General features: G+C 36.8%; 1 protein-coding gene and 3 pseudogenes across 2 annotated transcripts; 3 read left to right on the top strand and 1 right to left on the bottom strand.

Annotated features, from left to right (window-relative positions):
* The first annotated feature begins 307 nt into the window (after positions 1–307).
* Positions 308–1,398, top strand: LOC104783970 (putative F-box protein At3g49980 pseudogene; annotated as a pseudogene).
* Positions 1,399–2,481: 1,083 nt separating this feature from the next.
* Positions 2,482–3,187, bottom strand: LOC104783969 (uncharacterized; annotated as a pseudogene).
* A 796-nt stretch (positions 3,188–3,983) lies between these two features.
* LOC104783968 (putative F-box protein At3g49980 pseudogene) lies at positions 3,984–5,093 on the top strand (annotated as a pseudogene).
* A 2,588-nt stretch (positions 5,094–7,681) lies between these two features.
* Positions 7,682–10,081, top strand: LOC104780825 (putative BTB/POZ domain-containing protein At3g49970). Of its 2 annotated transcripts, none has more exons than XM_087509091.1 (5): positions 7,682–7,965; positions 8,071–8,140; positions 8,225–8,777; positions 8,868–9,371; positions 9,481–10,081. In XM_087509091.1, the coding sequence occupies exons 3-5, from the start codon at positions 8,757–8,759 to the stop codon at positions 10,006–10,008; spliced, it is 1,053 nt and encodes a 350-aa protein (XP_087365217.1). In that variant the 5' UTR covers positions 7,682–7,965; positions 8,071–8,140; positions 8,225–8,756; the 3' UTR covers positions 10,009–10,081. The 2 variants fall into 2 exon arrangements, with proteins under 2 accessions (XP_087365217.1, XP_010503666.1); XM_010505364.3 differs by having other exon boundaries at positions 7,711–7,965; positions 8,225–8,782.
* Positions 10,082–18,911: the final 8,830 nt, after the last annotated feature.

Below are 18,911 nucleotides of genomic sequence, written 5' to 3'. Positions count from 1 at the left end.
CTTGAGAAAGAAGCAAGCGACAGAAGTTCGACATACATACCTTTTTTGGACAATCTTTTGGCCTTAATTAATTACATTTAGTTTCTGAAAATTCAGTTGTCCACATGTTTTTGATTTGTAACATAAAATTTATGCTACTTTACCATGCCGGTTTCTCGGTTAAGTATTTCACAACTTTATATGGAATGATTTTAGAGGAAGAATACTACTATACTAGAAACCAAAAAGGAAAAGGAATTAGTTACTTGTTAACATTGAGTTAACCCTATTATTATTATATATATAAAAAAAGCCGCTGATACTTTCTTTCACAATGACGATGTCGAACCTTCCAGATGATTTGTTAGAGGAGAGACTGTCGCGTTCGGGCCACATCTCTAACACGGTTACGTTCTACTTGCAAACAATGGAACCGTTTAGTCAACGATAGTAAATTCGCAAGAAAACACAATGATAAAGCTGCAAAACAGTTTCTCGTTCTCATGGAAACGGAGAAATCTAGGGTTTTTTCCTTGAGCATGAATCTCCATGGAACTCCTTCTGTAGAGGCTACACGTGAACTTAGCCTAATCCGTTCCGAATTTAACTCAAATCAAGTCAATATAAATAATGTCTTTCATTGCGATGGCTTGTTGTTATGCACCATCGAAAAAGACACTAGAATCGTGGTTTGGAATCCATGTACTGGTCAAACCAAGTGCATCCAAACCAGTGATGATCGTCGTTACAACTACGTTCTTTGGATACTACCAAGACAACAAATCTTGCAATAAGAGCTACAAAATATTGGGATACAAGGGTTATTATTGGGATATCAAAAATTTCAAACTCTATGACAGTAGCTCTGGTTTATGGAGGAATCTTGATGTCGTCACTCCAGACTTCCACATCCTTCCTAACTACCACGTGTCTTTGAAGGGGAAGACTTACTGGTTTGCTGAAGATGCGAAAGAGGAACAACAGCTATTCAAATTCTTACTCAGTTTTGATTATACGACAGAGAGACTTGAACGTCTACGTCTTCCCTATCAGTTCACTAATTATGTATCTATGGCTCTATCAGTTGTTAGAGAAGAGAAATTATCGGTGTTATTAAAGCGCACAAACACATCGATTATAGAGATATGGGTGACAACAAATAAAATTGATGATGGGACCAAAGTGATGTCGTGGAGCAAGCTCTTTGCAGTGGAAGACAGTGGACGTGATATTTGGCGTGACACAAGTTTCTTGGTCGACGAAGAAGAAGAGAAAAAAGCCATCGTGTGTTATAAGAAGAAATGTTATAACCAACTACGGTCTTATTATACCCATTCGATTACAACACTATGCATTGTTGAGGAGGATAATAAATCCACACAAGTGGATTTTCCAGTTTTGACAGAGCTTTCATGTTAGCCAATATTCTTCAGTTATGTTCCAAGTTTGAATTATTTTGGGGTTTAACCTTTTGCTTTAATTAGTTTTTTTTTTCTTAAATCATTATGCGTTTTAAGAGTTTTTAACTCTTTATCAAATCTTTACAGGTTTTATATTGCTTTTAATATAAAAAATGGACTATAAATGTGTAATGTATGATGGGCCCAAAAAACAAGAAATTTTTATAGTATTAGTTGCCTTGGAAGGCTTCATTCAACGTTTGCTTATTTACTCTCTCCTTTTTCATTTCATTATTAGAGGGGGTATTAAACTCATATTTTAAAAGATTTTAAAGTATTTCAATTGATGATTTTTAAAAAAATTTTAAAATCCTATGTTATTCAATTTAGAATTTATATAAAATCATTTAGAATGATTTACAATCTTTTGTTATTCAATCTATAATTTATAATTTTCACTTAAAATCTATTGTTATTCAAATATTACAACTTTTTAAAAAGTTCTACTTTGAATGATTTTAAATATTTTGTTAGTTTTTTTAGTTGAAAAATGTGACTCATACAATCACACCACTTAAGGTGGGATTTTGAAGGATTTCCAGAAAAAAAAAAGGTCAAACCAATTGCATCTTCCACATACGTACATGACTCTGTTTTTCCTCATAGCCACTACGTTTTCCCGATTTGTGAACGTCAGTGCGACAATAGCTGAGGGCTCGTACTTCCCACTGAATCACTTGTACCCTCGTTTGCAATATTAATTCCCCAAAAGCATGTTCAATAGGACATCAGAATCAGTACCAAAACAATCAGAGTCACTACTGTCCAATTTTCAGCTTTTTATCAGAGAATGAAGTGTGAGATCCGGTGAAAGCATAATGATTTTCAGTTATTGTTTATCAAAAGGCCATTTCATCGTTTCTCGTTTACTCTTAAGTGTTGTGTGTTTTTTTTTGCAGGCTCCAAATGATGATGAGATATCAATTCTGTTAATCATCAAATCTTCTGGCCATCGATCCACCATCAAGTCAAAAAGGACATGGTGTATACAGTTGGAAGTCTGGTAATTTCTCTAGAACCATCTTTCTCAAGAAATTTATTTTCAAGGCTTGAAGATGATGACAAAGCAAGGTAACAAAGCTTTAGTACTCGATAGAAAGAACTCTTCAGTTCTAGAATTTGGTCCCATTTTCAAAGCCAACGAATCAAACTCAGAAAACCCACAAGGATCTTCAAACTTCTGCATCGGTTTATGAACCCTCCCTACAATCACTCTACATAGCACAACTGCTTTCAATGAACCTATGTTCATTCTCTGATCGGTAATTTCAATACATTCAAGAGCTGTAGAGCTCGTTGATGCTGTGAGAACCCCTTTAATCCCATCCGGTCTCGTTTTAGCACTGAACCCATGTCGTAAAATATGATAAACTCCACATTGATCCGAGAAACAGATGTTTAAAGAGCTGTTACTGGCACCGAGAGTGCAAGAAAGAGTGGTACCGTGGAACCCAGAACTCGTTCCCATCAGCCATACACCGCGGGTGTTTCTTTGAAAGCTTGTTCGCTCTTATTTTCACAAGTTCTCTGTAATCCTCAAACTCTGCTACAACTCTTTGCAAATTTTGTATTTTCAAGATCGCCGATATGTTGTTGTTCCCTTTTGCTTTACCAAGCTTGTAAGAATAGCCTGTATTTCTCTAGAACCATGCTTTTAACAATCTTCTTCAACAATGGTTCACGAGTAAATGATTTACATATCTCACAAGCTGAGTAAATATCTGCATCTTGTACTTCCCGTTTTTCATTAGACTTTTTTATCTTCTTTTTGGGTCTAAATAAAACCACTGCTATGCCAAGCTCCTGTAAAAAAAACGGTTCCTTTTGGTAAACAATATTCATATTTTATCAAAAAGAAAAGAAGATAGATGGTGTGTTTTGAAATATTCTAAAATCACTTACAAAATCTCAGTATTCTCATTTCATTTTTATTTTCTTAAAATTAAAATCTCTAACAAACCATCAAATCTCCTAAAATATTACTCAAATCTCTCAAAATCCAAAAATTTAAAAATCTAACCAAATCCTAGAAAAAACAAGTTCAATACCCCCCTCTAAGTCTTCATGAATCTATACGAATGTTTTATAAGCTGTATAAACCATTAACTTTTGGAATTATTAATAGTCGCCAGAAATTATAAAATCTTGTACTTTGAAGAAAGAAGAAGAAAAGAATATAACGAATGATTTCGTCATTCTTAAATGTGAATCGGATTTTGATTGATCAATACTGTCATTCCATATGTTTTCGTCGGAAGTATAAATATTTATGATTTTATTGATTTTTGCCTAATTTATCTTATGACGAAAAAACGTCTAACATCCAAAACCAGTTTTGATCTTGAAATTCTCGTGTGATGTATTTTTTACGAAAACTCATATTAAAGAAAAACAGAAACCAAATAGGAAAAGGAGAGAGTTATTTAACAACCCCAAGTCCAAAAAGATAAACTTCGTCTATATATTAATACGAAAACACTAGAATAAGATTAAGAATGAAAACTTAACAAGCGAGTCTTAGGCTTTGAATGTTCGGTGATTACCATGTCGGAGCTTCCACATGATTTATTAGAAGAGATACTATGTCGCGTTCCAGCCACATCTCTGAAACGTTTACGATCTACTTGCAAACAATGGAACCGTTTATTCAGCGATAAGAAATTCTCAAAAAAGCACTCTGCTAAAGCCGCAAAACAGTTTATGGTTCTCACGCTAACAAAAAAATTTGAGGTTTGTTTACTGAACGTCAGTCTCCATAATGGAGTACCTTCTCTAGAGGTTACATGTGAACTTAGCTTAACGGATCATTCTAATTCGAATCATGTCAACATAGATCAAGTCTTTCACTGTGATGGCTTGTTGTTGTGCACCATCAAAGAAGACAGTAGAATCGTGGTGTGGAACCCGTGTACTAGTGAAACCAAGTGGATCCAAACAAAATGTAGTTTCCATGACTTTGTTCTTGGATACTACCAAGACAACAAAACCGGTAACAAGAGGTACATGATATTGAGCTACAAGTGTTATAATTGTCACGACCAAGAATTCATAATTTATGACATTAGCTCTAACTCATGGAGGATTATTGATGTCACTCCGATTCCAAACTACCACTTCGCATATCCTTATTACCGCGTGTCTTTGAAGGGAAAGACTTACTGGTTTGGTCATGATGAGAAAGAGGAAGAGCTCGGTTTAATCAGTTTTGATTATAAAACAGAGAGATTTAAACTTCTAAATATTCCCTATATGTGCGATCGTTACGAAGATTTGTATCTATCAGTTGTCGGAGATGAGAAACATTCGGTATTACTAGAGCGTGAAGATACATCAAGGAAAGAGATATGGGTAACAACAACAAATAAGATTGATGATGAGACCAAAGAGATGTCGTGGAGCAAGCTTTTAGAAGTGGAAGTCCATACTGCTGGACGTGATTCTTGGCGTGGCATAAGTTTCTTGGTCGATGAAAAAAAGAAAGCCGTCGTGTGTTGTGAGAAACGTTTGTTTAACAACCTTTACCTTTCACTTAAAGCAGTGTCCATTGTTGAGGAGGATAGTAAAGTCAGACAAGTGGCCTTTCGAGTTATAACAGTGACTTCATATTGGCCATATTTGGTTGATTACGTTCCAAGTTTGATTCAAATCCAATAATAATGGTTTTCTTAATTTATCTTGTCCTTTGATTCAAGTTTGATCGATTTTACGAAGAAGTTATGTTATTGATTAATTAATACCTTTGTTTTAACATCTGATCAAATCATGTTTCCTTACGTATATATATAGTCGCATGTTTCCTTATATTAAAAACATTTATCATTTTTTGAGTTTTTAAAAAAAATTCACATTTCATGTAATATTTCTGTTTTAAGTTTATTTATACATTATTACAAGTTGATTTATAGCAAAGGTTGATTTGTGTCTCAATCAGGAATTAAATTATCAAACGAAATAAATAAAAATATGATTATCAAAGCTTTGTGGGGAATGGGGATACAATATATACATGTCCTGTCACAAAATCCAACCTGTGCAGCTTATTTGGTCTAATTCATAAATCATTTGCTCATGTTCAGTCATAATAGATTGGTGAATATTCTATTATAAAGTTGTATGGACAAGAAGATTTTTGAATTATTGATAGTCTACAAAATTTAAGATCTTAAGCTTTTAATTTGGAGAAAGAAGTAAATAATAGAAGCTTTTATGTGTGCCTTTGTGGACAAAAGATTCAGATTTTGATTGGTAAGTTCTGCCATTCCACATGCTTTTGTCGGTAACATAAGAAATGTGCTACGTTATGAATATGATGCGGTTTCACAGTTAAGTAAATTCACACTATGTTGCGGTGTGATCGACTGATCGTTCAAAGATTTAATATTGGATAACTAATTTTTGTTTTGATTATTTTGAAAATATGTCTCAGATTCACAAGGACCCTTACCTCTTTAAAGTACACAAACTCCAAAAACATTCTCTCGATCTTGAACTTTTTCGTGTTATCAACATATCTACCGTTCGTACGTCGTGATGACTTTCGTCCCTTGCTCTCTCTCGTTCACTAAAGGGCAAATGCTAATATAATTTTGTATTTCGTAGTTTCATTAATTAGAGAAATTTTTATCAGCAAAATTTAGGGACTAATTTTGTTTGATCATATTCTTATGCAATAAATATGATAGTAATGCCACACGAATACATCCGGTAAAGACTATATACCCTTCACGTCGGCCATTTTTGCTTTGACTATGTTCCAAGCTTGATTCAAATCCAGCAACCTGGACCTGGAGGCAAAAGAAAAAGAGGCGAATAATTTACCTTTTATTACTAAATTTTTCTTGTCCTTTGAATAGTGTAATGGATCTAAATTCATCAGTAGTGATCAAATCATATTTACCTTAAGTATATTCTCTTACGTAGAAGGGAATGCTTATTATCATGTTTTATACACAGTTTAATTCATTTATCATTTTTTTTGAGTTTTTTTAAATTAATGTTTTATTGCTTAGTAGTTATCAAGACTTAAATCTTGAAACGTTTTTTTGGATGCGGACGTCTTTAATAGTATTTATTACTATTACTAGTCAAACTTAAACAAAGTGACAGAGCAAGAGACCCCATATATATAGCAAAGGTTGAGTTGTGTCTCAATCAGAAATTAAATTATCAAACAAACTGTATAAATCGGGTAATAAAAGCTTTGTAGGGATACAAGTTATATATCTTCTGTCACAAAATCCATCCCGTGCATCTTATTTAGTCTTCATGAATGATATACTTCATCTTAGGTCACAAACTGGTTGATTGTCCTATAATAAAGTTGTATGGTCATAAGATTTTCGAATTATTGATAGTCGACAAAAATTAAGATCTTAAACTTTGGAAAAGATATATTAGTATGCAGTAGAGGCATGATGTTTTGTTTATGATAAAACCATGAAAAAAAATGCAACAATAGCACCAAAAGAGTTTTAGCCGGGATAAAGATCGTGGACACTGCAATCAGCCAAACCTATTGTGATCATTGTAAAATGTTCTTCAGTCGGTGTACACCTGAATAACAAAGGAATAGTCAAATGCACATGCTAAGCACCACATACTTAAGTAGAGACATCTTTTTTATATTAGTTTTCTATAGCAAAATTGTTCATAATTCTTGATAATCACTAAATATTTAAAGAATCTAAATGAGTTAATTAATAGATAGAGACTTGTTTTGATGGCATTTATAGTTTTTCTCATTTCACTTTAGTCATTTTAGATATGCTATTTTTTAAGATTTAAAAACACAATTTTACACATTATGTTTGGGTTTTCTTGATTCCATTTTTTATAGGGTTTTATATTTGATATGAAATATATATTTTAGCAAAAAAAAATAGAAAAACACACATTTTGAAAAAGGAAAAATAGTAAATTTATAAAATTTAAGTGAAAATGATACATTTATAATATTTGAGTGAAAAAATGGCAAAATCTATAAGAATCCGAAATCTAAATAAACAACAGTTTATATATATATATGAAGTAAAGAATAGAAGCTTTATACGTGTCTTTGTGAACAATAGTTTCAGATTTTTATTAGTAACCTCTATCATTCCACATCCTTTTGTCCGTAACATAAAAATCATTATATGTTATTTATGCGGTTTCACAATAAAATATATTTTACGTGATCGTTCAATGATTTAATATACTTGACAATTATTATTTGTTTGGATTATTTCGAAAAGAGACGTTTCAGATTCACAAGGACCCTTACCTCTTTGACGTCTGAACCATGTACAACACTGTATAAACAGTCTCCATATACTTGTGGTGGATCATATCCTTCATCGTCTCTTTTGATTACGTGTAAGAATGTCAAACATAAAACTATATCTATATATGAATGCGAAAGGTCTTTGAATTAGTTCTAAGGTTGATTTCTTGAGCAAGAAGAAACCATTTCTCGTCAGGTGTTCGAATCTATGTCTGGAAAGAAAGAGGAGCTTCTGTCCTCAGCCATGAAAAGAACTAGTGAATGGTTTGGTTTCTCACTCTCTTTCTATACATTTCTCTCATTTTCTTTTGTATTTTCACTTCCTCTGCTTGTGAATCATCTTCTTTTGTCTTACAAAATAAATTTCAGGATTTCTTCTCAAGACATACCAAGTGACGTTGCTGTTCATGTTGGAGAAACTTTGTTTTCACTTCACAAGGTGATCTTTTTATTTTTCAAGATCTAATAATTATACACAATGAGATCACTTTTTCTTATACATAGTCTATGTGATAATATGCAGTTCCCACTTGTTTCAAAATGTGGGTTTATAAAGAAACTTGCTTCTGAATCAAGCAACGATTCGAACATTACCGTTATCAAGATCCCAGATTTTCCCGGTGGTGCAGAAGCATTTGAGCTAACAATCAAGTTCTGCTACGACATAAGCTTCGAGATAAACACAGAGAATATTGCGGTGCTACGATGTGCAGCAGATTATCTAGAGATGACAGAGGAACACTCTGTTGAAAACCTTGTGGAGACAACAGAGGTTTACTTAAACGAAGTGATCCTCAAGAGTTTATCGAAATCTGTTAAAGTTCTAAAACAATCTCAGGATCTGTTGCCTGTAGCCGAGAGAGTAAGACTCGTGGACCGGTGTATCGATTCAATTGCTTATGCAACTTGTCAGGAGAGCCAGAGCAATGCGGGTATAGTTGAAGGGTTGGCTGAAGATTTATCTGCTCTAAGGATTGATATGCTTCGACGTGTCTTGATCGCAATGACTGCTAGAGGGTTTAAGCAATACGCTCTTGGTCCAGTGCTTGTGACCTATGCTCAAAAAGCTCTTACAGGTTTGGTGAGGTTCTTGATTCTTTAACTGAACAATGAGTCTTATTTACAAATAACAGAGAAAGATTAATGAAGTGTCGGTTTCCCTGTAGGACATTTTTGGGAAGGGGAAAAAGAAGATTGAGGCAGAACAAGAACATGAGAAAAGGTTGATTCTTGAAACAGTTGTGAGTCTTCTTCCGAGGGAGAGGAACTCAGTCTCAGTTACCTTTCTTTCGATGCTTTTAAGAGCTGCGATATACCTCGAAACCACGGTAGCTTGCAGGCTTGATTTGGAGAAGAGAATGGGATTACAGCTAAGACAAGCCGTGCTTGATGATCTCTTGATTTCTTCTTACTCATCGAATGGAGACAACAAAATGTTTGATGTTGACACTGTTCAACGTATCCTCATGAACTATCTTGAGTTTGAAGTTGAAGGAAGCTCTGCTGACTTTGCCAGTGATATTGGTGGATTGATGGAGAGTTATCTCGCTGAAATTGCTTCTGATAGAAACGTAAACTTGGCGAAATTCATCGGTTTCGCTGAATGCATTCCGAAACAGTCTAGGATTACTGAAGATGGGATGTATCAAGCCATAGACATCTATCTCAAGGTATATATTTTTGATAAGACTAAAACCTTAAAGCTTTAACATTTTCAGAATGTTTTGACCTAAATCTTGAAAAGTTTAAAGATCTTAATGTTAAATCTTGTTGGTGCAGACACATCCGAATATAAGTGAAATGGAGAAGAAGAAAGTTTGCAGCTTAATGGACTGTCAAAAGCTATCACGAGAAAAGTGTGCTCACGCAGCTCAAAACGATCGTCTCCCTGTGCAAACCGTAGTTCAAGTTCTCTACTACGAGCAACAAAGTCTACGTGAAATTTTAAGCGATTCAGATTCTCCACCAGCAGCAGCAGTAACCGTAGAAGATACTCTTACTCCTCCTGAGCTCAGAACCTACAACAATGACCTCTCCAAACTAAACCGCGAAAACCAAGACTTGAAGCTCGAGTTGATCAAAGTGAAAATGAAGTTCAAGGAGTTGGAGAAGGAACAGAAAGCTTTTGAAGTCACGAGTGGTTCGGATTGTTCTTCTTCGGTTTCGATTGCTTCGGTGGTTAAGCCTCGATTACCGAGAAAGTCATTTATGAGCTCTGTTTCTCGACAGCTCGGAAAGCTTAACCTTTTTGGCCAAAGACAAGTACAAACCAAACCACCTAAAGGCCGAAGACACTCTATATCTTGAACAATACATGAACACATGTTCTTGCTAGGGATGTATCTCTGTTTTATAGAGAGCTGAAAAAATCTTTTGAGTATCCGAGTTGAGAGTATAATCCACAAGTCACATATAGAGAATTCGTATATAAAACTACAACGAGGCAATTAATAAGAAGAAAAAACCAACATGATAAATCCTTTATTTAACAAATAAGAAAGATGTAATTAAATAGAGATTAAGCTTGGAAGATATGAAATAGCTCGATCCAAATGATCAAATTTGGAATATAAACAATACGAGTTTAGTCTAGTATCGTGCACCACTAAACCTCTACCTGTATAAGAATTGTAATGAAGTATCAACTTATTTTCTTCTAAAAGTGTGACCGGTGTTGTGAAATAAACCGACGATCACCAATCCGGGAAGAAACAATGTCTAGATTTAAACTATAAGTCTTCTCCCATATCTTTTGTGAATTCAATGTCCATAACTCTTGACTTCTGCCTTTTCTCATCTCCACGCAGAGACGGCTGTTGACATTGCTAATGATTGCTCCAAATGCTTCATATAAAAATGGAGTTTCTGAAATAACTTGGAAAACTTCGGTACGAAGATCGAAAGATATAGTCTTTGTTTTTGTAAACCAATAAAGTGATCCATCGGCAGTTACAGGACATTTTGATTGATTACCCGAATGTACCGTGCCAGTTACGTATCTCCAAGTGTTGGTGTTAAAATCAAAAACCTCGCATGTATTGGTGCGACTATCAAGATTGTTAGGATTAGTGAACAAAGAATGAGACAAAATTCAAGAGAAGCTTGGAGGACAAGTAGTGCCAGCTCACGTTCAGGACCACAAGCTGCAACAATCCGATTTTACCGCCGGGTCTGTTAAAGCAAAAGCAAAAGAGGAATTCGTCTTGTTTGCTCCCTGCAAAGAGATCGAGTGATTTCACTATAATAACGCCAAGGAAGAGGCAACTTGTAGAAGCGGCTAGAAGGGGAACTAGGGTTATTGAGCAAGCATCTATTTAAAGGAAAAGTGTGCAGTGAGAGAGAGAGATAAGGTTAACTAGAGAGAACAAAAACAAAGAGTAAACTTGTGTTTTATGTTCTTGGGGAAACAGAGAGAGAGAGAGACAAGAGAGATGGAATCCAGTGATCTTGTAAGGGGTTCAGTGGGTGAGAGATTTCTTTGTGTTAAACTCTGTGATTAGTGGATTCCGGGAGACAGATCTCGGCCCAGACGTAGCTTCCTCATTAACGGAAGTGAACTGGGTAAACATTCATTTGGTGTGTTCTATTTTCTTTAGTTTGTTCTGTTTTGGTTTCTGTTGCGTTTTGAGTTCGTGAAACAAACCTAGACAAGTTCTCTAGATCCTAGACAGATTCTTATTCAAGCTAGAGACATCAACTTTAGCCTCTGTTTTAGCTTGTCAAATTGGTATCAGAGCGTTGGTTGCATTGTTTGGTGGTTCAGTAAAGTCCGCTCAAGCAGAGGAACCATGTCGTCGGCAAGGATCGAGGTGGAGAAGTTTGATGGACGAGGAGACTACACATTGTGGAAGGAGAAGCTGATGGCTCACTTGGATATTTTGGGTCAAACGGTGGCTCTCTCGGAAACACAAGATTCAGTCTCAGATCCAGAGGAGTCTAAGGTTGACGAAGGTGGAACCAAAGAAAAGGGGAAAGAAGCAAAGGAGATAGACGAGCTTCTAGAGGAGAAAAGAAGAAAGGCAAGGAGCATCATAGTGTTGAGCGTTTCAGATCAAGTACTGAGAAAGATCAAGAAAGAGAAGACTGCAGCTTCTATGATCAAAGCTGTAGACAACTTGTACATGTCTAAAGCTCTTCCTAACTGCATCTATCTGAAACAAAAGCTCTACGGTTTCAAAATGAACGAAAACATGTATGTTGAAGGTAATATCGACGAGTTCCTTCATCTTATAACTGATCTAGAGAATACCGGAGTAATAGTATCAGATGAGGATCATGCTATATTGTTGCTTATGTCACTTCCTAGGCAGTTTGATCAGTTAAGAGACACCCTGAAATATAGTACTGGAAGAACTAGGTTAACTCTAGATGAGGCTCTAGCTGCTATATACTCTAAGGAGTTATAGTTTGGGTCAAATAAAAAGAGTATCAAAGGTCAAGCTGAAGCATTGTATGCTAAGGACAAAACTGAGATCAGAGGAAGGTCTGAGCAGAAGGAGAAGGGAAACAAGAATAGGTCCCCATCTAAGTCTAAGAATAGAAAAGGTTGGTGGACTTGTGGAGAAGAAGGACATTTCAAAAACGCATTTCCAAACAAGGCAAGTCGCAAGGAAACAAGAAGGATCAGGGATACGGCAGCAAAGGAGAAGCTGCGATGGTGAAAGGAAATTCAGCTGATGGTGCAAGGCTCTATGTGTTAGAAGCATTACATTCTACAGATGTAAATTTGGAGGATGAATGGATCATGGATACATGATGCAGCTACCATATGACACACAAGAGAGACTGGTTTGAAGAAATAAGTGAAGATGCAAGAGGATCAGTGAGGATGGGGAACAAAACTACATCAAAAGCCAGAGGCATTGGTAATGTCAGGATCAGAAATGAGGATGGATCAACAGTACTGCTCACAAAAGTGAGATACATCCCTGATATGGACCGAAACTTGCTATCTATGGGAACTATGGAAGAGCAAGGATGCAGTTTTGAATCCAAGAACAGGATCCTAAAGATAAAAGAGGAAGATCACACCATTCTGGTGGGAAAGAGACATGAGAAGCTTTATCTTCTTCAAGGAAGACCTGAGACTGGTCAGTCTCTCGCAGTTGAAAGATCACCGGATGATACAGTCTTGTGGCATCGGAGATTGTGCCACATAAGTCAGAAAAACATGGAGATCCTAGCAAGGAAAGGCTTTCTCGACAAGAAAAGGATCTCAACCTTAACGGTGTGTGAAGACTGTATATACGGGAAAGCAAAGAAAGTTAGTTTTGTCTTAGCTACCCATGGTACTAAGGACAAACTCGACTATGTGCATTCAGATTTATGGGGAGCTCCATCAGTGCAAATGTCTTTGGGAAAATGTCAGTACTTCATTACATTCATTGATGACTACTCGAGAAAGACATGGGTTTACTTCCTAAAGCACAAGGACGTGGCATTTGAATTTTTTTTCGAATGGAGCACTTTGGTGGAGAATCAAGCAGAGAGGAAGATCAAGGTCTTAAGAATTGACAACGTCTTAGAATTCTGCAATCACTTGTTCAACGAGTTCTGCAAAGAGAATGGCATAGCAAGACACAGAACATGTGCCTATACGCCACAACAGAACGGCGTTGCAGAAAGAATGAACTGGACGATCATGGAGAAAGTTAGGAGCATGTTAAGTGATTCTGGAATGCCTAAGAGATTTTGGGCTGAAGCTACTAACACGGCAGTGAAGTTGATCAACAAAACACCCTCGTCTGCAGTAAACTTTGAGATTCCTGACAAGAGATGGACAGGTAAATCTCCAGTTTACAGTTACTTAAAGAGGTTCGGATGTGTTGCTTTTGTTCATACGGATGAAGGAAAGTTAGTTCCTAGAGCCAAGAAAAGAGTGTTTCTAGGCTATCCAGAAGGAGTGAAAGGTTACAAGGTATGGTTACTAGAAGAAAAGAAAGTTGCAGTAAGCAGAAATGTGTTATTTCAAGAGAATGCAGTCTACAAGGATATGATGCAGGGAAATCAAAACTCTGAAGAAGAAGCATCAAGTGGTTCTCTGGACATTGACCTTGATGAAACTGGTGACACACGCTTGGGTGGAGATTTCCTGGAAGAAACAGGATCCCTGGGAGATCACTCACCTGTTCAAGACGGTCACCAAACAGAGGATAACACAGTTCCTGAAAATCCTACCCATGATTCACCTGAGAGTTATCATTTGGTTCGAGATAGAGCAAGGAGACTCATCACTGCTCCTAGGAGATTTGATGTGGAAGGCTACTTTGGAGAAGAAACGGATGATGAAGATGAATTTGATGGAGAGGCTTTGGTCACCACATTCGATGGAGACAAAACAGAACCTGCAACCTATCAAGCTGCACTAAGAGATGCTGATTGGGAATTATGGAGAGGTGGAATGCTCGAAGAGATGGATTCTCTTCTCAAGAATCACACATGGACTGCAGTCATACCGCCTAAAGGACAAAGGATCATCGGCTGCAAATGGATTTTCACGCGTAAGCCTGGGATTCCTGAAGTTGAGAAACCGCAATTCAAGGCCAGACTCGTTGCTAAAGGGTATGCACAAAGAGAAGGTGTTGATTACACTGAGGTCTTTGCACCAGTGGTGAAACATGTATCCATAAGGATCTTTTTAGCCATAGTTGTGGAAGAAGATTATGAATTGGAACAATTAGACGTCAAGACTGCATTTCTCCATGGAGAGTTAGAAGAAAAGATTTATATGGAAATCCCTGAAGGCTTTGAGAGTCAGTTCCAGCAAGGACAAGTGTGTCTACTCAACAAGTCACTATACGGCATGAAACAGTCACCAAGAAAGTGGAACCAGAAATTTGACAGTTTCATGACTGAGATTAGTTTTGAGAAGAGTGCTAGAGACAATTGTGCTTACATCAAAACTCTTGAGGATGGTTCCAAGGTTTATTTGCTCATCTATGTTGATGACATGTTTGTGGCGGCTAAAGACATAAGTGTAATCTCAAGTCTGAAACAGAAACTTAGTGAAAGATTTGAGATGAAGGACTTGGGTGCAGCTAAGAAAATACTCGGTATGGAGATCATCAGAGACCGAGAAAGAGGAACACTGAAGCTCTCCCAAGAAGGTTACCTTGAAAAGTTTTTGGAAATGTACCAGATGGATCAAGCGAAGAAGCAAGACACTCCACTTGGAGTTCATCTAAAGATGCAGGCTGCTACTGAAGAGCAGCTGCTCAAAGACAAAGAGTACATGAAGATAGTTCCATACTCTAATGCAGTTGGGAGAATTATGTATGCTATGATCGGAACAAGGCCAGACTTGGCTTATCTTGTTGGTGTCATTAGCAGATTTATGAGTAAACCGATCAAAGAACACTGGTTGGGAGTCAAGTGGGTGCTAAGATACATCAGGGGAACACAAAAGATGAAGCTGGGCTACCGGAAAGGGTCTGATTTCCTCATTAGAGGTTATTGTGACTCTGATCACGCAGGAGATGTCGATAGAAGAAGGTCTACTGGTGGCATGGTCTTCACCCTTGGTGGGAATACTATCAGTTGGAGGTCGCGTTTATAGAAAGTGGTGGATATGACCTCCACTGAAGCCGAGTACATGTCTCTGAGTGAAGCAGTAAGAGATGCATTATGGCTTAAAGGCTTATTGAAGGATTTTGGTTATGATCAGAAGGCAGTTGAGATTTTCTGTGACTCTCAAGGCGCCATAGCCCTTTCAAAGAACAATGTGCACCATGAAAGGACGAAGCACATTGACATCAAGTTCCACAAGATCCGAAATTGCATCGCAGATGGAGTTGTGGAAGTGACAAAGATATCCACGGATGTAAATCATGCATATATCTTTACCAAGGTGGTGTCCGTTAGCAAGTTTCAAGCAGCATTGAACTTGCTACGTGTGCAGACTGAGTAATCCTACTCAGGAACCGAGATGGAATCCAAAGACTAATCAGACCAGAATCTCTCTCTCATTAAGGTAAGTACACTTGACATGTTTTATTATTGTTGTTCTTGGTTCACTAGGTGGAGTTTTGTTAGGATTAGTGAAAAAAGAATGAGACAAAGTTCAAGAGAAGCTTGGAGGACAAGTAGTGCCAGCTCAAGTGATGACTCACGTTCAGGACCACAAGCTGCAACAATCCGATTTTGCCGCCGAGTCTGTTAAAGCAAAAGCAAAAGAGGAATTCGTCTTATTTGCTCCCTGCAAAGAGACGGAGTGATGTCACTACAATAACGCCAAGGAAGAGGCAACTTGTAGAAGCGGCTAGAAGGGGAACTAGGGTTATTGAGCAAGCATTTATTTAAAGGAAGTTTGCGCAGTAAGAGAGAGATAAGGTTAAGTAGAGAGAACAAAAACAAAGAGTAAACTTGTGTTTTATGTTCTTGGGGAAACAGAGAGAGACAAGAGAGATTGAATCGAGTGAGCTTGTAAGGGGTTCAGTGGGTGAGAGATTTCTTTGTGTTAAACTCTGTGATTAGTGGATTCTGGGAGACAGATCCCGGCCCAGACGTAGCTTCCTCATTAACGGAAGTGAACTGGGTAAACATTCGTTTGGTGTGCTCTGTTTTCTTTTGGTTTGTTCTGTTTTGGTTTCTGTTGCATTTTGAGTTCGTGAAACAAACCTAGACAAGTTGTCTAGATCCTAGACAGAAGCTTATTCAAGCTAGAGACATCAACTTTAGCCTTAGTTTTAGCTTTTCAAAGATCTAACTAATTCATATATAAGCAAACCATTTTGTATTTGCATGTCGATCTATCTTTACCGAATCCGAGGCTTTCGAATCGGATTTTATCTGTGTAAAAAGAGCAAAACAAACATCATTAAATCAGAAGAAGAAAAAAACACTAATGAATGGCGAAAAATATATATATATACACTATATTGAACCTAAAAAAATACTCTCTCCATTTCAAAATATAAGATGTTTTAGAGAAGTTTTTTTATTTCTTAATATAAGATGTTTTCAAGTTTTTGCAACTTTTAGATTAGTTTAATATTTTATATTATGCAGTATTGTTTCTGATTGGTTGAACTTGTTAAAAGTAAAGACTTCTTAATCTGCGTGTTTTAGTTAAATATTTTGAAACGGAGGGAGTATTACTAATTGACCTATGGAAAAATAAATTAAGGTGAAACTCACCACAATAATCAACTTGTTGAAACTTAGGCTGAGGAAGACTTCGACACCATCTAGTTGCGGGATTGATCACATAAATCAATCTTTTTAAACTAAAGACACATGTTAGACAGACCATCACAACTCTCGGTAAATCTATCAGAAAATGCTTCGGGAAAAATATGAATCTTTTCAGAATCTGAAACCCCTAACGTCAACGTTCTTCGATAGAAATCTGTTTTTAATTCATCCTCATAGCCTTCTCGAGTACTAAAGAGAAGAAGGATATCTGGATTTCTTGACTGCGCAAGAATAAGATGTTTCGACGCAAAGTATTGTGTTCTGATCGTTGAGTTCCATAGTTTCGAAACGGATATGAATCTGATAAGAGATTTCACCGGAAGTCTCTGTAAAATCTCTTCTACCAGAACATCGGGCAAGAGTTCCATAGCCTTTTTTTTATTAAGACTTGTTAGGGATTTTTCAAAGGTTAGACGCTAGGGTTCTTTTTGTATAGTTAAAATTTTTAGGGGTGTTTTTTCTGATGGTAAATATTAATTATTTCACTAGCACCTAGTTGGGAATTATGTTATTTTTTAATGATTTTTTTTGTTGGACTTCAAATTCTATATTAGACTTTAATGCCTTTGAATGTGAAAAATTAATTAAAACTTAAGCCCTTGGATAAATTATATTCTTTTAAAGTTTATATATTTGATTTTAGAATCAATTGTGATTTTCAGATACCATATTTTAGTTACAAATATATTAAAAACTTTAGTTACCGAAGATATTTTAATGGGTTTGACATTAACCAAGTTGTCAACACAAACAAGGAGCGTGGCTTGCACAATCTTCTCATAATCTTTTATTAAAAGAAAAATAGCATTGCTTTAATCATTTCAAGGCGCGTGTTAGAATAAAGATCCAAATTCTATGTATGGTTTCGACTTTCGAGTGATCTTGCACAAACTTTAAATAACAAATCTAAGACTATTAAGCATCTCTGTGCGGAGTATGGCTGAGCTAAGTTTGTTTTCACGCGGTCGAATTACCTATTATTTTCTATGCTCATCGATCCTAAAAGCATGGTCATTGGTAGAGTCTTTCCATGAATGTCAAAAAAAATAATAATAATAATAAATAAAAAGAAAGACCGAGAAAATTTAATCTTGAAAGAAAAAAGGTCGAATAAAAAAAAATTTCTCCCGAGTGCTGCTCTCTCCCTCTCCCAAACAGCAAAAGCCTAGTTTTTTTCAGATCTGGGAAGTCACTACGGTGGTTGGCGCTTCTCGCTTATTTGGTTATGTCAGTGGCTTCCCCTTTTCGTTTGTGTTGTAGTTTTTTGGTTCTGCAATTCGTTTATCTCTTGTATTTCGTTGGAGAAAATCTTATTTTGGTGGAAATAGTAGATCTTCACGGCGAGGGTGTTTGGTTATGTCGGTGATCAGCTGCTCCAGAGAAGGTTGTTGTTGGGTGTCCGAGATCTATAGATCTGGCGGGTGCTCTGTTCTTGTTGGAAGATCTCGAGATTTGGTTTTCGTGAATCCATGGCCATGGTCTCGTCTGTTTCTGCTGTCTGGTTAGCCCACCTTCTGGCCGTTTCTTCTTCGACGTTTTGCTAGGGTTAGATGGATTCGCTTTAGTTGGTTTTTGTTAGTGGTAGATATATGGTGGTCCTTAGTAGTATTGAGCAGTTTTAGTAGTTTTCGATTGGGATGTTTCGACTCCTTTCTAAGCAGAGGTTTCGTTTTGTTTGAATGTGATGGTTGAACCTTAAGTTTGTCGAGTTCCTTCTTCTTCTTGTTGTTCATAGTGGGTGATAGTCTTCTCCGTTTTCGTCGGTCTCGTCTATGTGATTGGTGTTCTACGAGAAGTTAGGCCTCACTCCTCACGTTTTGAAGACTTGTAGTTTGACGTTCTTTGGCGTATCAACGTCGTCGTCGCTTCCGGAAGTGAGTGGTCTTGCTTGCCGTGTTATGAGGTCCCTGGTTCTTGGTTACGAGAGATCGACTCTCAGGAGGTGGTTGATGTTATTCTTGAGTTGGTCGTGGGCATCCTTGGTAAATCTCATCCGTTTGTGGGTTAGAAGAAGAAGT

The sequence above is a fragment of the Camelina sativa genome, chromosome 4 (genome assembly GCF_030686135.1).
Source record: "Camelina sativa cultivar CO46 ecotype springtype chromosome 4, ASM3068613v1".
Classification (NCBI taxonomy): domain Eukaryota; kingdom Viridiplantae; phylum Streptophyta; class Magnoliopsida; order Brassicales; family Brassicaceae; genus Camelina; species Camelina sativa.
The sequence above is the reverse complement of the archived record's forward strand: the minus strand, read 5'-3'. Positions and strand labels throughout refer to the sequence as shown.

Bases quoted from the DNA above. Each gene is read 5' to 3' on its own strand.
- LOC104780825 (XM_010505364.3), top strand. From the start codon at position 7,910: ATGTCTGGAAAGAAAGAGGAGCTTCTGTCCTCAGCCATGAAAAGAACT. The intron at 8,141-8,224 runs GTGATCTTTTTA...GATAATATGCAG, and splicing joins CTTTGTTTTCACTTCACAAG to TTCCCACTTGTTTCAAAATG. The intron at 9,372-9,480 runs GTATATATTTTT...TTGTTGGTGCAG, and splicing joins CCATAGACATCTATCTCAAG to ACACATCCGAATATAAGTGA.